The following is a 27002-nucleotide window of genomic DNA, read 5'->3' on the forward strand; positions in this document are numbered from 1 at the left end:
TCAACTCGCTCGCGCTGCCGTGCAACTCCGCCTAACGGCCGTCAAGGCCAACTGCCGTTTTCCTTAACGGCCGTTAACGTGCCCGTGTAACAGGGGTGACCTGGCCAGCTACTCCCGCTTTAGGGTTATGCATGGCCCATGGCTTACCGACGCATGACCTAACAACGGCCACAGCCTGGACACGTGGGCGGTACTCGCTACCCGATGGTTTGCCCATGGATGGCCAGCTGCATACTCGTTCATGGCCCTTGGGCTATCCATGCAACGTCTGCAATTCGATTGTCTAGGTGGTGTTGGTCATGCTCGCAACATTGCTATAACTGGTATCAAGCGGACGCTATAGTGCAGGTACACAAACATAACCAGGAATGCAGGGACACAGACGTCGTGCCTGTTATTGCCGCAGCTGCTAGAGAGTTTATTTTTATTTCCGGTTACCTTTTGAGCGCTTTTCCATCCCTATAAAGCACAGCGAACTAGCCTGAATTCAGCTGCTGCTAAATAGTCACCCTTCGACAAAATCTGCACAGAAATATAAGTAAAACATAGCAAGGGCAAGCATTTTATTGCGGTTAATTTTCTTTCGCGCTCACTAACAAAGTGTAAATACTGTTTTTACAGTTTTGTTGGAGAGCACCTCGGCAGCTAGCAATGCTTCGTAGCTGTTGCGATGGGTGGTGATTCACACAGAACTTTAGGGCCGTTCTCGCTACAAGTACGTGGTTAACAACGACAAACCGTTCTTATCTCATTGACGATGGTTTGCGGAGAGTTTAACGCCAGTATCCGGGCTTGTGAGGCAGGTACAGGAGGCAGGTACAGGAGGAGGATTTCTTTCCGCCTGTTTCCATTCAACATGGCATTTCGAGCTGATCTGTACCACAAAATCAAAAGTTTGCAGTACATGCAACTATGCTCGCGCACTGAGACCCTTCCCAGGTGTATTTTAGTTACCAGTGCTGAAGCGAAGCGAAAGGGTGCGGTGCCAGGTTGTTTAACGGCATCTAAATTGAATTCTGCTGACATAACGCGGATAAAGGCCGACCACAAGCTATTAAACATTTCAATTTAGTGCGCTTTTCGGTACTCACCAGAGGAGAAGATATACCCAGCTGGTAGGTATTCACGTGACCAAATTCTACTAATGCAAAGAATTTAGGCCTGCGTTAGGTAACGGATACTAACTCAAAGAAACTGGCTTCAGCATCGCCTCTTGGCAAGAAATGCTCATCCAGAGAAACGTGGAATGAGTAATATGTATCGTACTTCGTTTTCAGTTTCGTGCAAGTAACAACCTTGCCACCTATTGTATCCGCCAAAAGTTCCTGTATGTCCGACGCCGTTGTTGTCGGGTCCAGGCGAGAAACAAATAAGCTTTTCTTCGCCTGTAGCTTGGGCGCTACTTTAAGCATGGACTGCTTAGCTGTGCCAAACGTTGCTCGAGGCCGAGGTGGTTGGCTCACCGCTTTCGACGGGCGTGGCAGATGAGTACTCCGGTCCTGAGCGGGAGGCTTCGGTGGAGGGGCCGACGTTCCAGCAGGCAGATTTGCCGCCACGGCTGAAGCGTAGTTGCGAGATTCCGAGCAGTCAGAATTCGAACATTCACTCTGGCTGGCGGTACGAACAGATGCACGAGGGCCGCTCAAAGATTTAAGCAGGTGCGCGTATTCCGCACGAAGCGGTCGAATCTCATCAGTTAAGGCATCCACTCAAAGAAGCACTGACGGAATCTGAGTCTTGAAAATCCAGAGAAGAGCGTTGCGTTTCGGGGGGTGTTTCCATGTCGTTAGTTCAGCAGATAAGCCCAGTCGCCGAAGGATCACGCTGCTTCACGCAACAAACACATTTGTACTTGCTGGCCCCGGATTCCATGAGGATGTTGTATTCCTCGACCTGTATGTTGATGCATTTGCAGTGAAAACGCTGTTTGCAAGACACGCACGGCAAAAATTGTACCACGAATGGGCTGGGAGCAGTGCGCACATGCGTCCGCATCAGCCGCCATTCCGCCCGATGATGATGAAACTATCTTACAAGTGGTTGTAGGGGCTTTTTTTTTTTTTAGGAACTAGGCCTAATTAGCCGAACGGGGAAATTATGTCGACGTCTGAACTTGTTGCGTCATTCTGACTGAGGAACATGTCGATGTCATAATCTATTGCGACGTCCGGTGGACATATCTCGCAGATGCGAGATTTTCGCCATGAGCATAGAAAGGCTTTCGCTTAAAATCAATTGTATGTATATGTAAATAAACTTTTTATAAACACTCATTACATTCTTGGAGGACTACAGAGGCTGCGCAGCCGCTATAGATACCTTTTTGCGCATTTCTCGTTCAAAAAGTAATTTCGCATTTCCTTCAAGACTGCTGAAATTTCGAGTGAGTCAAATGCTTTCTTGTAATATATGACAGCTATACCAGGTATTTCAACAGAACCCATAAATAATTAAAACAGACTTTTTGAGGAGCAAACGAAGCTACGTTACCAGTTTTGCCGGACATCGGGAAAGACGTAAATAACAACTATTCGGTCAGTTAAGCAATTTCTGATAGTTAGGTTTTTAACTACAACAGTTCGTTGTCTGCATGGTTGGAATGCAAGATTTGCGACACGCCGTTAGCGATAACCATAACAGTTTTTGGCATTTCTAAAACTCGGTTACACTCGGCGTAATGTCCCTACAAATTTTAGCTTTCTGAGGCTCAGGACACGTATTTAAAAAAAAAAAAAAACAACCGCAACTATAAGCAGTACCCCCGCACTCTCACTGAACTGCGCGTCACTCAAGCTTCTCTTGCCGGTGTGGGATAGAGCAGCGAGCATCAGCACCAAAGGAGTTGAAACGGCTGTACTTTCCCAGTGGGAAGAAATGAGCAATTATTCGCACGAAAAAACACGTCGCCCTTCGAGGCAATTGCGTCTTGCGTAAGTTGGCATCGGCATCGAGGAACAGGTTAAGAGAAAAAACAAATGCTGTTGAATTCGTGCTCTGCCTTCATTACCTCACTGCCCGAAGGCATGTGTGCTGTTTATTGTTTAGATCTCATCCATATACAGTCAATTACACGATGAAAGTTAGATTAAGAATATTTATGCTCCTTCTTCGTTAGTTCTCTCGTAAGCACGCTTGTGGCAGAAGCGATGGCTCAAAGTGTTGTTGTTGCGACTGAAGGACGGACAAAAAATGCCACCATCGCTTTTGCAGGTGTTCTACTGAAGAAAGCTAGCATTAGGTTTTTTTAAAGCTTGACAATGCTTTTTTTTTTTCAATTGTGCTTTACATTATTAACGATGGTGAAATTTTTTTTTTTATAATTTGTTCACTTCCTTCAACGCTGATACTTGTAATACTTGACGACCCTTGCTTCAAACTCATCACTGACACTTTACAATGACTCTGCCTCAAACTATCTCAACACTGACACATTCCTCGTTTCATCGATCAAAGCCATTTATTCAACACACTAATTAACTTTCTTCTTCTCCTTCTGCGCTCCCTTCTTCACCTTCTTCCGTACACTCTTTTTCCGCCTTCATCATCCACTCTACATTTCTTAACCAATGTAGCAACGCTGTGCGGTGATCACTAAAGTAGATGCCCTCTATCCACCACCGTGTGTGTAAACGCACTCGTTAGGTGAAAGCCTTTTATGGCTCATGACTCGCCGAGCTGCCCATTCGCGAGAAGTGTCACACTTCTCCGAGAGATTCCTCTGGATACCGCGAGCTGTTAACGCCATAGCCTAATGAAGTCACCGGCCATGCCGGACGTGACGTCATGACCGAGTGTGACGTGATGTGACGCTCTTAAACATGCATTAACCTATCGACAGGCTGCTGTTGAGCCACTACCAGAGCCACTCGCAGACAAGAGCGAGTTGAAAGATACGAGCGAGGAAATATTGAAAAGTGGTTTATGGAGTTCAATGCCTCAGAATAAGAGATGCCAGAGTGCATGGCTGCCAATGATTTCAAACGCATGAGACTTACGTGCACTGATATTACACAGTACACGGCATCTTGCGCTTCCCCAAACAGAAACGCGGTCGCACGGCCGGTAAGGTATCTTAGGGGCGGGTGTCTCATACAACCCAGGGGGGTGTGGGCTTGAGTGAAAATTTCGGCCTGGGTGGACAATTTGTAGAGGTATTCTCCGTCGGTGATTTATATTATTAAGTCTCAAATTGCATGATATTGAGTTGGCGCAGCATAGTGGCTTGTATTGGGTAAAGTCCGGGAGGGGAAACGGATAAAGGCATCTAATCTCCCTACAAAAGTTTGTTATTTCGGCAAAACTCCGAAGGTCTCTGCTAGTGTAGTTGGGGTCGCAAGAGTGAGCATTCAGCTTTTTTAGTCCTCGGGCTAAACGAGACGATCAGCGTTCATTCCAATGTCAACTCCTTCTGAGGGCTGGATACACTCCCTCAAGGCCGGATAAGCCGACACAATTGACACTTGTCTCATAGGCCCAGGCAGTCACTTCAACTCTGGGGTCACACCGGGCTCGCTTGCCATAACCATCTACGATACGATAGCATGTATTGCCTCATTCTCTATGTGGCCAGAGAGTGTGACAAGAAAACATCCTTCGCACCTGCTTATCACCCCAAGGTCAATAATAATGAAATCATTCGCTGATAATATTGCTAAATAAAATTTGATTACTCGTACTCATATAGTCATAGCCATGGTTAGTCATTATCATAGTCATGGTTAATGTTAGTCATAAGTTTCCTAGGACAACGATCATCACTAACCACGACCATCAGCTTCGACAACAAGCATCGTCATTCGAGGCTAACGCGTCTTACGGAGCTGTCATCGACACCCAAGAATAGGGTGGAAGAATAAAACAGCAGCGGTTGAATCGGTGCTTTAAACTGATAATGAACTGCAGAAATGCATGCGTGCTGTTCAAGTATTTGATCTCATCCACATACCGGGAATTACAACGTGACAGCTCACACTGATTAAATATTTAGGCGCTAACTTCGTTACGTCACTTTAAGCGCTCACATGACAGCAGCCATTATCGCCTGTTATCCGGACATCACGTGAACATTACTTTGCAACTCTGTTCTTTCGTATATAGACTCGCGTGTGAGGCCGGCACACCAGATACAAGGAAAGTGGACGGCAGGCTTGGTATAGGCCTTCAATTTTTCAATAACATCCGGGTAGCGTTGACCACTGGCCGCTCCAGTGCCGGATGTCGAAAGGTGTAGAAGATACGGAGAAGCGTCGGGACATGCACCGAAATCCAGCTGCTGGAGGGCGCGTCATCTTGTAGAGTGTTCTTCACGACGCACTCCAACCACTCTTCAATATATTTATTTACCAGAAGCTTGTTTACACATCCTTGCTTTAGTTGCTGAGCCGCGTGTCTTTGTCTCCCCCACCCCTTCCCATGTACCACGTTTTGACACCGGTGCTCCACCTTGGCATCTATGAAACTCGTGCCTCGTTCCTACCGCTCATTTCATTGCTATCGGTTGGAGCACGCGGTCATGGGGGTATCAGCTGGAGTCGTATGAAGTTCCCAACTGTTTCAAAAACTACAACTTTTTTCAAGGATCCAGTCTGTTTTTGGTCGTCGCTAGGGAATTTAAGCGTAAGCTCCACAACTTCGGACGCGACTTCGGATTTCACCTCACTGGAACCGAATGACCCTGACCTAATTATGTGTAGGTGTCCTCCAAAATACGAGACAGATACTGCCCCTGTTTTCCCCCAAATTGAACTTAAAATGAAAATATTAAAAAATCGCAGAATGAAAAGGCGGCTGTAATGATGCTATCGCATGTACTCTTAAAACGAAATTTGGGCCACCCTTAATTCGAACCATCAAAACATGTACAACCTTTGTTAGCTAAGGAAAACCCTGGTAATAGAGCTTTAGCTCGCATACCTAGGTCCAGGCCGTGCCCCCACCAACCCATTACCCCCTCCCCAAGCACACGCACACAGAAGCGCGCACGCATCATTTTTTGCGAGCTTCAAATCCTTCATTCCGTCCCGCCGCGGTGGTGCCGTGGTTACGGCGTTCGACTACTGTGCTTATCCCGGCTGCTGCGGCCGCTTTTCGATGAAGGTGAAAAGCAAGGCTCCCGTCTACTGCGCAGTGTCAGCGCACGTTAAAGAACACCAGGTGGCCAAAATTTGCGGAACCTTGCCCTACAGCATCTCTTATAGCTCGAGTCCCCATTAAAGTGACCATGAAAATTTTTGCCTTCCGCATGGTCTTCTTTTTCTATTTGTTTCCTTATTACGTGCTTGTGCTTCTCGTCCAAAACTTTCGAGCTATATATATATATATACATATATATATATATATATGAAGGAAAGAAGCCAACAGTCGGCGAGGCCTATATATATATATATATATATATATATATATATATATATATATATATATATATATATATATATATATATATATATATATATATATATATATATATATATATATATATATATATATATATATATTTGTGTGTGTATGTGTGCGTGTCTGTGTGTGTGTGCAAAGTTCTTATTGTTCGTACCGCACTAACTTCAAGCTAACCAGTACATGTTCAAGTGACGTTTGTGTAAGCTTCTGCAGATGACAGCTTAATATAGGTGGTATATCTTTTTTTGCAACGGCCTGTCTGGTTTACGCATCTTGTTTCAACATTTTTGGGTGGTATTTGGGGCCAATGGGGTACGTGATTATTCCGATGTGGCCATTTTATTCAGTCTTTCCGTTCGCATTTTTTTTAGCTTCCTTCTGTGTGCACACGTCAGCTATAGTAGCCAAGTACAGACCGGTAATTCCTTGCAATTTGGACAGATGGATGTACAGGAAGATGAAAGCGTGCCCATTAAATGCATTCCAGCATCATAACGCAAAAGGGTCGACAAACAGCTGCCCGCGTGGCCAGACATCACTGGAATTGTTTCTGTGTATGCGCCTGCGACTCTGCGGTAATTCACTTTTTCTTGAAAAGTAAAACTGCCAGTCGTGAGGTCTGAGAAGGCTGAACGGGATATTCGCATAATTGCTGACCCGCTGAGAACGTGAAGCCACGTGTGTACATAAATGAGCGAATTATCATAACCCGCCTCCACATCGTCAATGCAGATTCCGATAGCGTCGCTTACATCTACGCTTTGGTCAATGGCAGGAGTTATTATTCTTCATAATGAAACCAACATACTGTCTACTTTAATTTACTTCTGGCATTACTCCATAGCAGATGCGCGATTGCTGACCACGGTAAGGAGAATATATTATGGTGTTCTCTAGCTGAGCTCGATATCATGGATTCGCTTCTCGGCCACGCACGCATTTTAAGAGGTTGCCCCGGATCGGTGATTGTCAAAATTAGATTCAAAACCAACTCTAGAAACAACTTCAGTAGACCAGCTAATTTGCCGCGCGAAACAAGCACCGTAATTACATAAATATAAGAACAATGGGATGACCTTAAATATGGAAGCATCTACAGTTTAATAAGCTTTTTTGTTTGTTTGTTTTCTTATAAGGGATGGTTTGCACTGAAATTTCACGGCAGGCTGTGACCAGAATTGATTGCGATTCTTAAATTCCTACCTCATATTCCGGGTGTAGATTTGGAGTGTAATAATCCATGAACTGTGTTGTGCCATCACTGCTCGAATTGCGCTATCCCGCGCTCGATCACGAAACACCATGCCACGAGAATGCATTTATGCCAAACCATATGCTGGTGACTCCGTCGAGCTAAAACGCATGCTTAGCCAATTGGGTCGCCTCGGCGATACTGCACAAGGGGCAGCGACAATCGCCGCAAAAACCTGTGGATTGCATTCCGATTTTTCCCACCAGCGCGCAAAGCACACGTGTTCTAAAAGGTCATTTTCACTTCGCCTTAAGGTCTGTCGAGGGCAAGGGTTTCCGAAAGGCCAATCCGCAATCTTGCGATGGTCCTTACCTCGCTTTCACTACGGACTGTCTGGCGTGAGCGAGCGTATCCAAGGTCATCACCCCACCCTCTCCCAAGATGCGCCTGCGGTATTAGCACCGTTCGCTCCAGGGTAATCAGGTTTTCCTTTTCTTTCTTCTTTTCTCCCTTTCTCCTACGTCAAGAAGCGTCACGAAGCCGCCACAAAGAGATAAAAAAAGCGAAAGGCAAGCAGGAACGACAGAAGCAGCAGAGGAAGATGGTGGGAGGAATAAACGCGTTTTCTTTTTCCACGTAACGAGCGGCGGACCCGTCCCGTCTTCGCGCCGTTGCGGTTTTCGCTTTCCGCTTCGACGCTTGGCCTGAGCCAGGCGCACGCGTTGCAGTACAGTGCTCTTGCGCAAGAACAAACCGACTTTGACGTTCGTTTGCAACGGCGTCAGCACTCGGTGATTGGTGTGTGTGTGTGTGCTGAGGTGCCTCGACTCGAAGCAAAGCGAGCGTGTCTATTTTTATTCTTTTTTTTTTTTTTTTTTTCACATGGCTCGCCAAGACGTTTTGTGCCCTTTGTTTACGCGTCCTTAGAGTGGAAACGTACCGAGAAGTCTGAACGGCAACAAGGTAAGTGGAATACCTTCCATTTCATTCTGCTAGCTTAGCGCGCAACATGCAACCGGCTGTCTTGATAGATGCCGGTCATCTTGCTGCAGCTGCACGCTGAAATATGGAACGAAATACGCAGCGAGATATGGCAGTTGCTGCCGAATCTGCGTCCTTTCAGCAACTTGTCAGATAGCGCATTTCTATTTGCATTGGAGTGCGACTAATACATTCCCTGTCTCGTGATGTATTGACCTGAAATAACTGTGGTTAAAAAAAAAAAGAAAAAGGAAAATACTGTGCCTCTGAATATTTCGATGCGGGTTCCGGTGTATCGCAGTAACATTGAATTTGGCCGAAGATGATCTCTGTTCCCCAAGTAGTTTTCAGCTTAGCCAGCCCAGTCCATCGCTTCATAGCCGTTTATTTACGCTGTAAGCAGCTCACAGTAAAACAGGGAAAATATTCTGGCAAGGCGGCAAAGATTGATGTTTGTATAACGTCTGCCCTAGAAAAAGAAAATAATCGACTCACTCATCCCACATTTGCAGCGAATATTGTTGCATCCTTCTCACGCGAAGACCATATTGTATTTGCTACCGGTCTCAATTGCACCGGGAGAACTTCGTGCGCTGCTTTGCGAAAATTTGCAGCCTGCAGCAAGCGCGACCAAAATAATTTGCTACAGGTACTGTGACCAGAAACGGCTACTACTGTGCCAGAATAGCTACTGTAACCAGAAACGGTAGGAAGTAGAACAAAAACCCCGCCATGCAAGGTATCGCGACAGTGAGGTTCAAATCTGCTGGCCACTTTTGAAGAAAAAATGAAGAATGACGCCGCAAGTGCCCTTCAAAGAGACCATTGGTCTGGCCAGTGGTGTCGACCGATTTCTGAGCCACGTGACAGGGAATTAACCTAGCGCGAATTGGAGAACTGACCACCGATTAACTGGGAAGTAATGACAATCGATCGACGCCATTGTTTGGAAGGCCTTTCTCGAGGGGCATTTGCCGCTTCGTTCTAGGGTTACATTATACTTGTACAGTCGTGAGATTTATAAACGTGAACACAGGAGCGCGTGGAAGATATCCTTGAGCTCAACTCGTGGCCGTGGCGGCCGCTTTCAACAACAAACTGTAAAGGATTCTGCAGCCGTTCCCGCTTCTGGCGAATGGAGGTACGCATCTCCCTTTTCGCTTTATTGCTGACGGCAGCCGCTATATATCGCCGCAAGTATGGTTCTGGGGTGTATGCCATGTATTGTTGTGTTCAAGCTGATAAATATCATCACTGCACAACCAGTAGTTCCAGCTAACAAAGTCCTCGCGCAGAGCGCAGGGTCGCCCACCCACTTCAATGCGGAGTCTTAGGAAAGGCCCAAGATACGCACCCCACTGGCAGGGTCAATTATACTAAGGGCTTCACAACATCCATCACAGCTTCCTGCGCTTGCCAGTTTTGTCTCTTTTCGCTACACCAGCACCCGGAAGCCTTTGTTCCGGGCTTCATCAGTGGCTTGTCTTTTTCCCCGAAGAAATTACCCATGCGTCAAGTTATGTATGTCGTGTTCGCGCTAAGGAAGCTGCAAGAACCTACGATCCACAAAATAAAAAAGGCAGAGCCAGGAAGTGAGAAAAGCAAGATAAAGGTTAAGGTCTGCGGCCATTGCACTGTAACATTGCTATACTATGGCTGCAGCCCAGTCGGAAAAAAAACTACAGAAAGTTGTCTGATGTTACGACAAAATTTCTGTGCGGTTTATGACGGGAAACCTGTTGCGACAACAGAATATTCTGTATTAACATCATACATTTTTGTAGTTACTACAGAAAAGCTACAGAATTACAGAAAAATCTGATGGTTACGACAAAACTACTGGATATTTTATCGTATTTTTGACACAGTTCTATAGTTTGTTTTGACTGGGTGACGATTGAGTCTTATGGTAAGTGAAAAACGTACGGATACTTCCACTGGCAGCACATCGAACTGGAGACTTACATGCAGCTCCGACACTGAAAGCTGTTGGAGACTTGCTGAACCAATGTGCACAGAATTCACGTTACGTGTAGTCCGGACGGAAATATAAACAACTGCACTGTCTTAGGTCCCTTCAGCGCCGGTCAGTGGTGAACACAGGAACCATGCATATCCGCACGCGCCACAACTACAAAGCATACGCTGCTTTTTTTTTTTTTTTTTTTTTTTTTTTTTTTTTTGCTGACAGCAAGTTGCCTTTTCTCGCACTTCAATTCGAGCCAGTTCCTCCACAAATTCTTTGCAGTACAACTGCGAAGTTCTAATCTAACTAGCAAGCGGAATATACATATGCTTCCAATTGCAGGCATGATCAAAAAAGATACGCATAGCATGGTGCTGCTTACGCGCTCTGTTTTCATTCTTTCTTTTTTTTTTTTTTTTTTTCATAGCGCTTGTATCAGGTTCGTTGAAAAAGCTAATAGTCGTACTCGTATGTGATATTATCATGATCGACTTTGTTTTGGTTGATGTTCAGATGCCATCGTGACAGCAAGAAATTCGTCGAAGAGCAGGCGCGTAGGCAGCACGGTTTTCGCATTTCATTTTACTGCTATAATACGTGTTGTTTATTCAGCACTCCGCACGCAAAGGCGCTCGAAACGCACCGGCTAGACTCGCCGCGGTTAGAGTGTATTCGCGTGCAGTGGTGGATTAACCAAGCAGGGTCACTTCGGGCTGCCAGTGGAATCTAAGTAGGCGGTTTTAAAAACTGCACCAGAATGTCAACAATCGCCAGCGTAACAGCCCGAACAACGCGGACAAAAATGAAGTGAGACACCCCAGCACTGTTTTCTCACTTTCTTGGCCGTGTAGTTTGTGCTGTTAGTAAAACTACGTCCAATTTCGATGCAAACCAACTCGCCCAGTTTTCCGTCCACCAGAATCACTAGTGTTGAAGTCCAGTTCGATTTCGGCAACTCCCTAAAAACATACAAGAAGCGTGTAACTTGCTGAATGAGCGTGGCTGCGGCGTGTTGCTCATTAGTTTACCGGATAATACAAGTGCTAGTACCAGCGTCTTTTTTAAGAACGGCTCTGGTGTTACACCACTTGACGTTCACGGCGACATTTGTCCTCGAGTTATTCTCCGTATCTGAACAGCAAGCTTAAAATATACAGCAGACGTAAAACGAATGCACTAATACCGCACTCTTAGCTGCAGCTTAAATCTTGTTCTGGCGGCCTGAAACACGCGCTCGCTGGAACAGATGCAACTTTTATTGCGCATCGTGTGCTATACGAAAGCGCATCCCTGGCCAAAGCTTTCATTTCACAAGCCGCCGGCTATTGCAGCATTTCCCGCACGCTATCGCGGTTCGTTCGTGCCATGCGTGCACGGAGAGAAGGCAGCTGTCTCGCGTCACCGTAACCAAAGCTGCCCGTGGCGCGATGTCTGATTACTGTAATACCGCGCGTAATGCATGTAGTTTCGCTGCACTGCACGCTGACGGGTGTGCAGTACGTATGTGTGAGCATGTATATATATATTGTAAAACAGGTATTTGGCTCTGATATGTTCAGCGCCTATTGCTGAAGAGAACGACGACAAGCATATTCAACGCGCGTGACGGGCAGGAAAGAAAAACGACAACGAAGCTCGCTTCGACGCTCGTACGTGTGCTGACACGTCTCACGACTGATCGCAGAACGTTCTATTGACTGTTGACGACGTATCGCCCAGGTCAAGGTCTTCTACAACAATATATATCGTGTTTGTTTGGGTCCAAAATTTTAACACGAAGAAATCATACCTAGCTTTAGATTTATTTTAGCCTTGGGGCTATAAGTGGAGACTGCGACGGACACCAAGTATGAGGCAAATAGTTTCAATTAGTTCCCCAATTAAGTAAATACAATATTTAACATTTTTAATTTTCATTTTCAGGAATATATTCACGAAATAGATTCATGGGAAGGTTAGAAAAATATAAGAATAATTTCAGGAAAAATCTGCACAAGCCTTTTTTGCCCTTTACTTTGTCAGAATAACAATAATTTCATCAGCAGTTTGATGGACGCATTTTGTTTTTTGTTTTCAAGTTTCTGGGTCAGTACTGAAACGCTCAAACGTCACCATGTACAGCTGCTTGCAACTCTATCCCGCCATTGTTGGGGTCCGTAGCGCCATGAAACCTCATGTCAGTACGCACTTCACCTAGAAGCTGTTCGTCGCCGCATTTTGTTCAGAAAACCGTTCAGGGTATCTCAAGTTTTCATCTGATTAGATTTTTTTCTCAGCTCGTTTCTTTGTTTGAAGTGCACGTGAGGGGAGTAAGGGGATCACCTGCAATAATGGAAAGGCCTCCGTATCGCCATTTGTCAGACATTTATGCCAGATCACTGCAACCTGTGAACGGCTTCCTCCACATTGAAGGAAGCGAGCAGAAGAAAAGCATGTTCTAAAAACGAAAGAGAACTTGGAGTGCGTGCTAGAAATGGCACTAGCTGATAAGAGATAAACAACGGTCTACGTATATAGACTGCACTTTATATTCATGAGTGATCATGTAGATAAATACAGACACTCTCATATAGCCAGCACGAATGCCTACTTGAGCATAATTTTCCAGCAGCTAGTGTGGAGGCTTCGAGTAACTTTCTCTATGCATATCAGTCTTGATACTAAGGGCTAAATTCAATACTTTATTGCCGTTTTTAGCGATGGGTTGTTTTTTATCGCACACCTATTGCATCAGCTTCTGTACTCTACACTGCATTTCAATTCATTTTGTTTGCATTCAATTCATACAAATTATCAAATGCTCTTTGGACCGATAGTCAGGTACTAGTGTGCGGTCTAAATAACTATTTATAAAGGGAAACACGACTGTTGTGTGAAATGAATGTGTGTGTGTGTGTGTGTGTGTGTGTGTGTGTGTGTGTGTGTGTGTGTGTGTGTGTGTGTGTGTGTGTGTGTGTGTGTGTGTGTGTGTGTGTGTGTGTGTGTGTGTGTGTGTGTGTGTGTGTGTGTGTGTGTGTGTGTGTGTGTGTGTGTGTGTGTGTGTGTGTGTGTGTGTGCGTGTGTGTGTGTGTGTGTGTGTGTGTGTGTGTGTGTGTGTGTGTGTGTGTGTGTGTGTGTGTGTGTGTGTGTGTGTGTGTGTGTGTGTGTGTGTGTGTGTGCGCACACACACACACACACCTCCACACACAGCCTCCTGATTAGCACAGGGTTGAAGGCAACGCAGCATTCGTAGTATTTTTCACCAAAGTGGCGAACCTGGCTAGCCTTGCACCGGATGACGGTCATGCTGCCATTTCTGATTCTTGCACAGAATGTCCTCGCCACGGCCGGGCACGATACTTTAAAAAATATATTCAATATCGATACCCAATGCCCTCAAATACTCTTCAGTGTATTCAATACAATAAACTATTATTGAAATGGTTTAAACAACCCAGGCGGCACAGCGTCGGAGTTGTGAGCGAAAATTCGCGAGAATGGTGCCGGCAGGTGGTATCTGTTAGCTAACATGGTCCAGCACTGTTTCTTCGATGGTTTGCGCAACTTAGCTAGCCCACATGATGTCAGAACGTTGTGAGGAGCTGCCAACTCAGGTTGTTCATTAGAAGTGGGAAGATGGAATAACTATCAACCTTCCAGTGCTCTTGGATGCCGAGTCAGGCTCGCTTCTACTATGCAACGCAGGCACGTTCATGCAGCGTGGTTAAAGCGTGGCTTTATATGTGGGGTGGTATAGACTACGCTATCGCGTCATACTCTTAAAGGCAAAGCTTAAGTACCCCCTAAAATTTTTAGTTCTCTGCTCTGGCCATAATTACGGATTTCGCTGGTGGCGGTCCAACGCTTGCTCTCTCGCTCTCTCTCCGTAAGCTTGAGGCGCGGTGGCGACGCCGCGAGCCCAAGTGGCGTTGAGAAGCGTCGTGCGGAGAGGCCTCACAGCTGCAGGTAATAAGAGAGTGCGCGTATCATAGTTGCAGCCGTCGCGGCCATCACCGGGCAATGCTGCTGTACAAGATCAAAAAACAGCGCGGCTACTTGGGACAAACAGAGAGGAGAATACCGGACAAGCGCTTGTCCGTTATTCTCCTCTCTGTTTGTCCCAAGTAGCCGCGCTGTTTTTTAAACTTGCAATGCACCAACTAGCTCAGATTTCCGTTTTTCTGCTGCTGTACAAGTGGTACGAGCGCGTGTAGTCAGGACAGAGTACCCGCTTGTCGCTCGCGCACCCTCAAATTCGGACTCCCCTAGCGTCAGTCGCGATCCTCGGCCTTCACGGACAGCAGATGTGTACGCGCAGTCATCCCTCTACCTCCTCCGAGTCGCTCACCAGGCCGGTCGCAGATATTCATAGCAAAGTGTGAAAAAGCTTATAACAGTATAGTAGGGGTAAGCAATGCAACGCGCCTACTTCGTATTTCATTAGGTGTGCAAATTGGTTGTAATAGCTTTAACTGCAACTCTTTTGAGCTCTACTGCTGATGCAGCTGGTTCCGTGAGAGCTTTAGCATTGAACTGAAGCCATTGTAATGAGCACTTCCAAGGTAGCCTAGCAAGATCTATGTTTATGTAATGTTCTCCATGCAAACCGGTCTGTGAACACCTAACTACATACCAATAAAATTGATACTTTTAATGATTTTTGTCTTTTACTGCAGTATTTACCTATTTGTTTCTGCCTTTCCACTGTACTAAAAGGCGGAAGCTTCCCGCGCTTGGGAAAGAGGAACAATTGTTTCCCAAACACAGTTTTTGACAGATTTTAAGCCGAACATTTTTTGTCAAAAGCAAGAATAAACACGAAAAAAGCTGGGGATTTAAGCATGGCTTGAACTCAGTTATTTGATCGAGTTAGTCATGTTTTTACATGACTTAGCAACGTTGTACACTGTTTGACTTCGATTAAACTTTATTGCTTTTCAAATGATGTGCCGTCAGCACTACTACGTTATTACCATATCATGACGCCAGATATCCCCTAAGTTCAAAGGTCAAGGCTGCTGCGACAAAGCGACGCGAAATCCGAAGTTCTAGAGCTCCCGCTCTAAGAAAACAAAAGTGTAGAACGTTGCCATCAGGAGAAACATATCTTACTATTTACTTAAAGTATTCAATAAAAATTAAAAAAAAAATGTTATTTATATGTTATCTTTACTTAAGGGTATAGAGTAGCAGAATTTGCTCCAACAGCCATTATGAAGGAACCCCTCAATTTTGTCAGGATCTAAGCGAAGCAAATGAAAAAAAAATACATTCTACAACTCTAAAAAACAAAAACAAATATCGTGTGATATCTGATGAAGGGCCCCGTTATTGACGGCTAAGAGCAAAGCGTATAGCCACGTCGATACAGGTTCGCCTGGAAGTGTAGCTATGGAAATCGTCTGACAGCGGCTCTTGTAACTAAATCATGTTGAAAGGCTTGCACGAAAGGCCTATGGTTCAGCTGATGCATTTGACGCTGCTGGCGCTGATGAGTTCATCGACCCGTGTGGAAGAGTTCGAAACCTCATCCCGCTGAGGCAGTAAACAAAAAATATTTAAGGTTCTGATCTTGACGGCAGAAATCTTCCATTTCCGTTTGCAACTACAACATCTTGAAATAGGGGCGAATAGGATGTCGTTACTGCTGAACGAATACTCCGCGTATTCGCCAAGCAACAAATGCGGAGAAAAATATTGAACGAGCAAACGACGCTGACACCGTCTGTTCTTGAATATAATTCTTTGCTTTTGCAGTGTGCTACTGCTAAGAAAGTACCATCGAGCAAAGTCCGAGTCGCAGTAGCCTCAAAATCTGCAGGACATGTTTTTTTTTTTTTTTCAGTATCAAGTATCGTTAAAATACAACATACACTGAAAACGCGTTTTCGGTACCGATACTCTCATACTTTCAACTTTGGCAATCGATACCTGACATACCGACACAAGAAAAGTATCGAAACATAGTAGAATAGTATGCATATTCGAGATATGCATATTCGATAGTGCCATACCTACTCGACGTGTCGCAATAGTCTTACTCTCTATCGTGTATACATGATTATTGCGTAAATCGACAGCTTCGTTATACAGTGGACAGTATATGTTATGTTATCTCTTCTAGGTTGTTTCATGACGCTGCTCTGAGACCCGACGAGACCGAGGCACACCATGGGCTCCAACGACCAGACCCCGCTGGGTGTGGCCGATATTCCGAACAAGTACTCGCACATATTCCGCAAGAAGAAGACCTGGGAGCTAGTCTTGCTGAGCGGCGCCGTGTGCGGCATCGAGCTCTGCTACGCAGCCGAGACGGCCTTCATCGGTCCCATCCTGCTGGGGCTCGGAGTGCCCATCTCGTTCGTGGCGCTCACCATGTGCCTGAGCCCCGCGCTGGGTTTCTTCGTCACGCCGCTGCTGGGCTCGATGAGCGACACGTGCGCGTCGCGCATTGGCCGCCGGAGGCCATTCATTGCGCTCCTCTCGCTGGGAATGCTCATCGGGCTGGTACTGGTGCCCAATGGCCAAGACTTGGGCATCGCCCTTGGGGACAGTCCGACCCTCCCGCTCACTGATGCTGGGTAAGTAATTGAATACAATTGTTACTCGGGGCCACAGTTTATTGCAGCTTTTTCAAAGAGAAATTTCTGGCTTCTTGCTTGCACCACCTGGTCGAACGTGTATGGTGCATACGTACGAGTGGACATCACAAGGACAAACCATTGCACCAGAGTGGGTGACTTAAGGTGGTCCGTGATTTAAACTGCCGATTTCCTTGACTCTTTTCCCCTGCGTTTCGTCTCACATTTCGCCCGTATGTAGCAGAAATTGAGGCTGACCTCTTATAAGTAGCATAGTCCACCTTTTTCTACCGGTGCGTTTCGTTGCCATGCTGTCTTGTCTACCAAAACTTCTAGCGATGTTCCAGTGGAGTATTTTCGCGTTATTTATTAATTATGACGACATTTTATGAGACAGACACTTAGGAGGTTTTTCTTTTTCGTTTCAATTTCAGCAACTCGACCGTCGCTAGCCAGAGCGACGGCCATGTACAGTCGGCAGCATGGGGCATCGCGTTCACCATCCTGGGTTTCGTGTTCCTCGACATGTGCTGCGATGCGTGCCAGTCTCCGTCCAGGAGCTATGTCCTCGACGTCACTGTGGCGTCAGACCACGCGCGCGCTCTGTCGACCTTCACCGTCCTCTCAGGCTTGTCGGGTGCTGTCGGCTACGTCATGGGAGGCATCGACTGGGAAAGCACCACGGTCGGAGCGAGTCTCGGCGGACACGTCAAGACCGTCTTTGCGATCGTCGGCACTTTCTTCGTGGTATGCATCATCGCGACCCTCATGAGCTTCCGCGAGATGCCGTTGCATGTCGTCAGGGCAGCCACGGCGGCCGGCTACTTCGAGCAAGAGGGGGCCGGGGAATATCAGAGGTTCACGAACGACGACTGCAGTGGGGCCGAGGACTCTGAAACGATGGAACTTGGAAAGCGAGAAACCAACAAGCAGGTCAAGAGTGGGGCCAAAGGCAAGGACGACGAGGAGGCCCCGACAATGAAGGAGTACCTCCTCTCCATCGTATACATGCCCAGGTCAGGGGTTATGCTAGCTACTTTTCTTGAAACTGCTTCTCTTCACACATCCTATATCGAAAACAGTTTCATGCAGTGGTTCCTATCGTTAGAAAGAAAAAAGGACGCTGACATGGGTGTTTCTCAAACACCTTATTCTAGAGCCACGTTTCCACGTTGCATGCTGCTTTGCTTACAGTGGTGTTAAAGAAAAAACTTACGGTCCTTGTTCTTTACACTAAGTTAGCTTGATTTTATTTGTGGCATTTTGGTCGCGTCCGTCCCCGAGACCAACCTGATCACCGACAAATTTAGTCTCAATGGTATAAACACAACCGGACAATGACACAAAAGCGCAGGGTTACATAAGCAAATACAGAACTCATTATAAAACCATTCCTCCTGCACACGCATGGACTACTTAGTACAAAACGAGAAATATCTGGACACGTGGCCTATATAAACTCTGCCGGCTGCAGGTCCATGATGGTGCTCTGCCTGACCAACCTGTTCTGCTGGATGTCGCTGGTGAGCTACTCTCTCTTCCTCACTGACTTCGTGGGCGCAGTCGTGTACGGAGGAGACCCTGTGGCACCGATGGGCACCGAGTCCTACCGCATCTACCAGAGTGGGGTGCGATTAGGCTGCTTCGGCCTGGCCATCGACTCCATCACCTGCGCCCTCTACTCAGTCTTCATCGAGAGGCTCGTTCAGCGCTTCGGTACGCGTACGCCGTGTTACCTGCACTTTGGCAGCTAACGTTTATAAGTTACTCTTCTTGTATTGCAAATTAATTTACTGTACCTCGTAGCTGAGAAGGGAAAGGGATACTTAATGTAAAGGAAGAGAGGAAAAAGTAAACCACTGGAAATAAACGCAATGTAAGACATATGAGGCAGCTGTAGCTGCTTGCGTATAGCAGTTGGGCCCTGAAGTAAAATGTTGACTACATTCGTTTGAGCTAATTGTGGCGTCAGTGAACTGTGCTCCGTGATTAGTACTATGCGTGTGTCGGGGGGAGGGGGAGGGGGTGGGGATGAGGGCAGGATATCAGGTCTCCTTCAATGTGTTCCTCTCCTCAATCCGAAGGCTCAATTACACGCATTTTTTTTTTTTTTTCCACAGCGCGAAAGATGAGATATAAACAGTGCAGTGCTGTCTCCATACTTTTGCGTCGCGCATTTGCAATTTAATTTTATACCCTAGAAACGCACACGCGCCTTTGTAATGAAACATTTCAGATGTAGAAACCAGATGGTAACAGCATGGACTCCGTGTTAGAAAGCAATTTATTATCGATTCAGCCCTTGCTTTTAAGTCAATCTTGTGAGTCATAGCTGCCAAATCGTTAAACCAGAGATGTCAGTCCTCTCCCCTACCGGAACTCAGCTCTAAGAGGCATGTTCAAGTGATCGGCATGCAGGTACCCAGAGCCAAAAGTATCTCTATCCACGCAGACAGCTAGTACTGACTGCAATAATTTCCGGTTGCTGTGAACACGGCGCGTTAGGAAGGTATAACACCACAGGTGAAGATCACGCATGTCGACTCACGATTCCGCGCGTTACAGGTGCCAAGCCAATTTACATTCTGGGTCAGGCTGCCTACACCGTGGGCGTGGCTCTGCTGGCAATGAGCCGCACCAAGGCGGCAGTGGTGCTCGTGTCGCCTGCAGCGGGGCTCCTGTACGCCACCCAGTTCACCATGCCATTCATCCTAGTGGCCCACTACCACACCTCGCGAATGGTAAGCACTTTAGGGCTAAGCGTGGCCCGGGACTATAGATCCCTATACCACGAAACACAATCCCGGCGCTCCCAAGCTTCATATACGGCCAAGTTTTGCTCCAATTACACAAGGTATAGAGTTGCTATAAAGAGCAGTACGGCAAATCACTTCCGCTGCCGATCCGCTGCCTCGAAAGGCCGCGTTTGTGCCGTTGAGCATGGACAGTAGGACAGCTCATGCAGTGCGTGTCCGTGCAATAGTCCGTCTATAATACTGCCTACCTCTGCACCTTGGTGCACACGTTTCACACCTGAGAGCTACGGAACGCAATTTTGCCCCCCGCCTCCCCCCCCCCCCCCCCCACACACACACACAAAAACTGTCGCGCATCAACTTAAGTCATGCGCGCACCTGTACCTGGGTCGTTTTACATTTGTCAGAGGTCGTACTAAGGTTTATGATAGGAACACGCATGGAAAACAAATACTTAACCAGAATGCAACGACAGGAAGTATCCAATGATGGCGCCGCTCCTTCGTCCATCGTTTTATTCATTGATTTCGGGCCGACTATGGAAGTACCACACTTATGTGTAAGAGCGCTTGCTTTGACTTTATCGCCGGTAACACAGAAGGCCATTACCTAAAGGAGGATGGAAGCACTGGTGCTTGTAGCTTTTGCTATGACAAGCTAACGCATTGCACACCGTGCGTACATACCAGCAGGACCTAGTAGGCCCTGCAGCCGCAGTATTCCGACTTCGGCGTTGAAATCTGTTGCTTTCTTCACGTTCCATTTCGTGGCTAAGCAATTATACTGCCCCAATCTTACTATGTCCCCTATAACTAAAAGTACGGTAAGGAACCGAGAGGCAGAGGCTTTGTCTACTTTTGCGTACCTTAAAAAATGTGTGAAATTGGGTCACTTTATCAGATTTTATTTCCTCAGTTCTAAGAAAGCATGCTATCAAACACAAGGACCCGATTGATGGGGTTGTGAGAAAGAGCACCATACTGGTTCTTGTCTTCTGTGTGGAATGAAAACAGCCGCAGAAGCTCCACTGCCATCGCACAGAACTAAGCCAGCACACTGTCATCGCTACATCCGTCGGCCCAGAACGTCTCGTCCCCAAATGTGCAGCTTCTCTACCACCGTCTGAAGCTGGGCTACTTCACTGTTCGATAACATAGAAAAAAGCCCGTAGAAATAAGGCAAGCAAGGTTTGTCTCCTCTTAGTTCGGTCTTCATTTTGTTTTTTGGATCAGTATGGTCTACTTTGATACCTTTAAGGTGTGATATTTTATGGCTTATTTACTCAAGAAATCTGCGTGCGAAACTCTCGTAGGTTTAACGGGAAGAAAAAATATAGTTTTAGTAGCACCACAAGGTACTGGCACAGCTAGTTCATGTTGGTACCGTCAGTGTTTTTCCCCTTCATTCCGTCGTTGCTTATTATTTGTTTGCTATTTACTACTGGAATTGATCGTTACAACAAGCGAATATAGAGAAACGAGGGCCTCGTTGTGCGATATATGCAGCTGGGCGCCACAGCCATTCAGAGCGAGGAAAGAATAGAGAGTATATTTTTGTGTTAGTAAATGTGTAATTTAATGTAACGACGGAGATAAACGCCTATAAAGTAGAAGAAAAAAAACAACCATATTGTCACGTGGTGGTGACAAAGCCGATGACAACAAATGAAGAATCTGGCAGTGCATTGGAGGAACTCTTTATTGGGCTGACTTGAGCCCGCAAAAGAACTCGCGACAAAACAGCGCGCAACGACACAATTGAACTGCTCCGCGAACGAATGGATAGAATTCAGCAGGAAGTGCGTTTCGCTGGAGGTAAAATTAATTATTTTTATCTCCAATACATTCATGGTCAGCCGGCCATTGTTTACGGAAGTGGAACAGGTGCAATATTCGGAACATACGAAGTAAAATATGGCAACGCATTGCAACAGGACATGTGATTCAATGTGCTGAGGATTCGACCAAAGGAGCAGTTATGCACCAGCTTGGAAGTACTGAAATAGAAAATAACAAAAAATTATAGTGATTTAGCCATATCTATACACGTAAGTTTTACTTGTGAGCTACATAGGTGAATTCGCAATAAACCTATTTAGGCCTATCAGGCTTATCCAGGCCTAATCAAACTAAAGTTCAGAAAGGTGCAATTACGGCTAATGTGTTTCAGACAGCAACTTAAAAACTGATATTAGGGACCTTTGGGCTTGGCGGGGCCTGTTAGACAACTAAGCCTAACACGCTTAATTACTCTTAGACTAGAAAACAGCAGCGAAAAGCGAGTTAGTGGAGTGCTGCGGAACAATTTCAATCATTTCAGTTTTGCCATCTTCAATGGCATCGCACAGCAAACGGTTGTCTTTACAGTTTGTCACAACTGAATGCGGCCGCCAGAGGCTGCGCGACTTCGTGCTCACTGCGCATCTCACTACACCGCAGGTGGAGGGCGGCACCGACTGGTCTCAGCGTGGCCTGGGCACTGACATCGCGCTTGTGAGCAGCATGATGTTTCCGGCCCAGCTGCTCCTGTCCCTCTGCGCCGGTCCATTGGTTCGGATCTTCGGCGGCTCGCCCACCGTCATCATGTACGGCGCGGCCCTGGTCAGTGCCTGCGGGGCGCTGTGTGCTACACGCATCACCTACCACAAACTGTGATCGGAAGAGCGAAGCCTGCATTGCGTGTTTCACGATTCGGGTTGCTGGGCTCGCCAAGACCACAAGTGTAAGCAACACAAGCTACGCCGATCCAAGTGCGCTTGTGCATTCACGTGTGCGCAAATGCAAGAACTTAAACGCGTCCCAGACAGTTCGGTGCTGCGATATTGCAACTTTATCGTCAGCGCTTGTGCAAATGACTCAAGAGCAGCACAACTTAGCGCAGCAGACTAAACTTCCCCATAATGACAGGCGACTATGGCCTCTAGAGGTCGTAGTAACCGAGTTCCTCAGCTCGTAGTTTCGTGAAGCCCTTCACTGCTGCAACCCTGCATGAGTGCAGGTATTCTTGTCCACCCGGCTGGCTTCGCCTTTCTGCTTGCCACACAAAGTCATCCGAGTGGTTCTCTGCAGCAAAGCGATGGCGTGAACATTGATTTTTCTACAGCGGACATCGATTCAAGCTTTCGCTCAACATCCTCACGCAATTACTGCTGCTCTGCTTTACACGTCAAGGTTTACACGGTGAAAACAGCGTGGGATGAAAAGAAAGAGCGAAATCACGAGTGCATCACCGCAAACGCCCACCGAACGATCGCCTGCTAATTGCTGTGTAATCTGTGCCACATACGTCTGTCTAGTCCGAACCTGTACATGAGCTAAAACGGAATTAATTTTACGAGGAGAACAGCTGACGCTCAATACGTCTGAGCTCTGCGCTGGCAAGTATGGAAAACGGTCACGTCCCTTGTTAATGTTATGGCGGGGCCGACAGTATCATACTATCTCCCGAGTAGCAAACATAAACATAGCTGCGCATATTGTGCAGGCAAACCCCAGTGATCTCAGGAAATTCAGAACTGCGGCCTTTGTATTGGTGAGCCACCGTCCCTTCACGGAGGTACGAAGGTCCATATATGTGTTGCCGCGCAGTCGCCATGCCACTTGTGCACATGGCGTGGACGACTACAGGTTGCCAAAGCTGAGTGCCAGGCACGCGCTGAATGCCATTGCACGTGCATCACAGGGAGGCTGCAAGTGATGATAGAAGTCAAGGAACTCATGTGTACGTGATCGTCAACCAGTGATCGTCAAGTGTTCGCGCTCCGGAGTTCAAACATAGATCGCCAGAGACTCTTCGGGACAGGGTGACGACATTCATCGCTTAATTATCATCCCGTGTATGCACATGAACTGTAGCATCGATGTCGTAATAAGAACAATCGGATGTTACAATATCGACGTGATATGTGGTAAGGAAAGGTGCTTCTCCGTAACCAAACGTCGCATCAAGCACTTGCTCAAGAAGACATCGACCAAGTGTATGGGCCAGAAGAACACCTTTAGCTGGCGGCTGTATGCGGAGTAATGCGGGCCCGTCTGGCTCCGCGATCGTAACCACCAAAACGACCTCCCAATTATTCCACTGGATATAGTCTCCGAATTAATGTGCCCGTGCGCTCATTTATATTTTCTGTTAACTGATCAGTATAGGCTGCTTACTGAGGTCGCACATATACGCCTCAGAGTGAGTGACAACAGGTATTAATGTTATGTATTCTGTATACGACGGACTTGTGAAAACGGTGCTTCAAGGACACCTCCTTTGTTGTCAACGCCGTCTCGAGACATGGTTGTTGCCATTTCTATGTTGCTCAATGATATGCTCATTATTTCTGCAGAAGCGCCAATGCGATGAGCGTAAAGGCCACTGGCAAACCTAGTCATAGAGATATGTAGTGCTTATATTATAGTCAGCGGCCAAGCGCTTCATCGGCTCGGCGAAGGCGGTCATTGGCGATGAGTGCTAGAAGGGTGAAAAGTGTTTTTTCCGCCACAGAAAAATGCAGCTATGTTGGCCCAGACGCTGTCCCCGAACAACATGCGAACATTTTAAAGATTTTGGCTGTGCCAGCCAACGGCTTTCGAAAAAGCAGCTCCAAAAACTTTAGGGCGCTACTGTTTTAGCAGCATTTAGCGGTACGATATAGCTCCGTCACATAGCTGCATGGACTGCCGTTTATTTTTAACATGTATACAAAATGTGTTGTCTCGGTAAAGTGGATGTTTCAATTAAAATAGCAGTTGTATATGGCTGCAATATACCATGGCTTGGTTGACGTGCTTCAAATCTTATATCGCTTGTGTATTCCTCTGCAGCTCCGGCTTACCGAATCTTGTTACTAAATAGCGCAAAAATGAAATACGCATTCTCGATACAGTCACCACAAAATTTCGGCGCAATTGGGGCTAAAACAATCGGCTTGTGCCTTTAAACCTTGAAGACCATTGTTTGGCGAACCGGTATTCTGGAGCCAAGCAAGTGTGCTCGCGGTGTACTAGCAGGAAAGGTGAGACGAGATAAATGTGCGTGCGCACATGTAGAGCAGTTGATTTTCGTAGACTGATTATATGTACAGTCGCGGACAGAATAAAATGCACCACTCTTCCGGATTCAAACGTTTATAAAACAGCAATAAAATTGAAAGTGGAGCTAGTTGGTGCACCATTTTAAAAAACACAGCGCAACAAACGTAGGACAAGCGAGTAGACTGGAACAGCGCTGACCATGAACTGCATGATTTATTGAAAGAACACATACATAGACAAAAATGCTCTGACAACCAAGTGCGCATGTTCGCAGGTAAAACAATCCAAACACTTTCGTCAAGATGTGAGATTTCTCGGGGAGGAGGAGGAAAAACATTTATTATATAAACTTCCTTTTCTTCCCGAGTGGAGCCCTTAGTCCAGGGCTCCATGTGCCCCCTCAATCCTGCAGGCCCGCCAGAACAGCTGTCTCTGGTCTTGCGGGTTGTTGCGAATAAAACGGTCTCAGAGAGAATAAATACAAATCAGTCCATAAGCCCATGGGTCACGGCAATCCTCTCGGCCCACTCGATTAGCCGGCGTTGTTCGGTCAGCTCCGTGCGGGACAAGGCATCTTCCCAAGATGAGAGGGGATGAATGATAACAGATGGGGTGCTTACGCACGTTTCAGAATTCTTGTGAATGAGATAATCCTCTTTTAATTCTAGTGTTCAAAGAAACTACAGTGTTGTGCAAACAGAGAGAAATTAAGACGAGAATTAAAAGAGGATTATCTCATTCACAAGAATTCTGACACGTGCGTAAGCATCCCATCTGTTATCACTCATCCCCGCGAAATCTCATGTCTTGACGAAACTGGTTGATGTGAATTCTTTTTTCCATCTGCGAACATGCGCACTTGATTGTCAGAACATTTTTGTATATATACGCGTTATTTCAATGACTCGTGCAGTTGATAGCCAGCGCTGTTCCAGTCTACTCGCTTGTCTTACGCTTGCTGCGCTGTTTTTCTAGAAATCAAACGCTTATCTCCCGTTGTTTAATGTAAATATACAAATTTTCAAAGACAAAAGTAACTATTACAAACGCATTTGCAAAAAAGAATGTGTTATGTTTTGCTAATTAACGCGTGAGAAGAATCTGACCGCCAAACCGTGGTATATATTCTTCTGTCCGCGACTGTACATGGATATAAACAGGGTACCACAGCTAACCTTGGCCAAGGAGTACCATTAAATTATTAGAGGCAGGCGATGGAAACCAGTTGCATATTGCTGGCAGCCATTTTCAGCATTAAAGGTCATTTTAACGCGATAGCGGTAAAAGCATAGTTCTTCAGAAGTTCCTCAAAAAATGTCTAAAAAATGTCGACATTTCTCTGGCAGGTTGTATAGAGCTTGCAGGTTACATGGCCGTTTTACTGATTGGTCTCCGGGTTTGCGACGTCACGAGACCACATGTCATTGTAGACTTTGTAGGCGCTGCCAACTCTGACATATTTCACATAACTTATTAGCTTATAGACGACAGTATGCTAATGAATATACAAATTTAAAGATTGTTAATAAGCGACTAGCTAGGTGGATATACGAAAACAAGGAGCCGTAGACGTGAACAGTTGCAATTTTGTTTTTCTCTGCTCCTCGATCCCAGTCAGTGGAAATTTTAAGGCAGTGCACCGCGATTCCCGGCAGAGCCTGTAAAAATTTTTCCTCTGTGTTTCCTCTTTCTCGTATTCTTAGGCAGCAGGTGCTTTTCCTCGCTGTCTTCGCTCGACAAGCCATTGAGCTGAATTGCTTCATCCTTGTCACACCCACATCAGCCAGAATTAATCAACAGTTCCTGAATTTGTTCGTCCGTTAAAACGCGGGTGCGTGTAACACGCTGATTCGTCATTGCTGCGTTGATGGCTACGAAGCTGACGGTGAACTGGTTATACCATTTTTAACGGAGAGACCGGGACGCCAACCGCACGATCAAACAAAAAAGGGTGTCCGCAAAGCTTCAGACATTCTAAGGCTCACTTGCGGTCCGACGGGACGAAATGTCCGCACTGAAGTTCCATGCCATGAATGTTCAAAACTGCTGTTCGTCGCTTCGAGCGCCGCGCTTCCGTCTCGGGTCGCTGCAAAGCCAAGCGCGCCTGACAGTATATCCGTGTTGGCC

General features: G+C 46.4%; 1 protein-coding gene across 1 annotated transcript; it reads left to right on the forward strand.

The window, feature by feature from the left end:
- The first annotated feature begins 8159 nt into the window (after positions 1-8159).
- Positions 8160-25007, forward strand: lovit (loss of visual transmission). The gene is made up of 6 exons (XM_084606961.1): positions 8160-8551; positions 16639-17095; positions 17530-18111; positions 18570-18811; positions 19661-19836; positions 22290-25007. The coding sequence occupies exons 2-6, from the start codon at positions 16686-16688 to the stop codon at positions 22503-22505; spliced, it is 1626 nt and encodes a 541-aa protein (XP_084463087.1). The 5' UTR covers positions 8160-8551; positions 16639-16685; the 3' UTR covers positions 22506-25007.
- The last annotated feature ends 1995 nt before the right edge of the window (positions 25008-27002 follow it).

The sequence above is a fragment of the Amblyomma maculatum genome, chromosome 6 (genome assembly GCF_055883805.1).
Source record: "Amblyomma maculatum isolate TAMU_Amacu chromosome 6, ASM5588380v1, whole genome shotgun sequence".
NCBI classification, from domain to species: Eukaryota; Metazoa; Arthropoda; class Arachnida; order Ixodida; family Ixodidae; genus Amblyomma; species Amblyomma maculatum.

What these genes read in the sequence shown, in the direction of transcription:
- lovit (XM_084606961.1), top strand. Translation starts at nt 16,686, where the DNA reads ATGGGCTCCAACGACCAGACCCCGCTGGGTGTGGCCGATATTCCGAAC. An exon ending in TCCATCGTATACATGCCCAG is followed by an intron (nt 18,112 to 18,569) that starts GTCAGGGGTTAT and finishes TGCCGGCTGCAG; the next exon opens with GTCCATGATGGTGCTCTGCC. An exon ending in GAGGCTCGTTCAGCGCTTCG is followed by an intron (nt 18,812 to 19,660) that starts GTACGCGTACGC and finishes CGCGCGTTACAG; the next exon opens with GTGCCAAGCCAATTTACATT.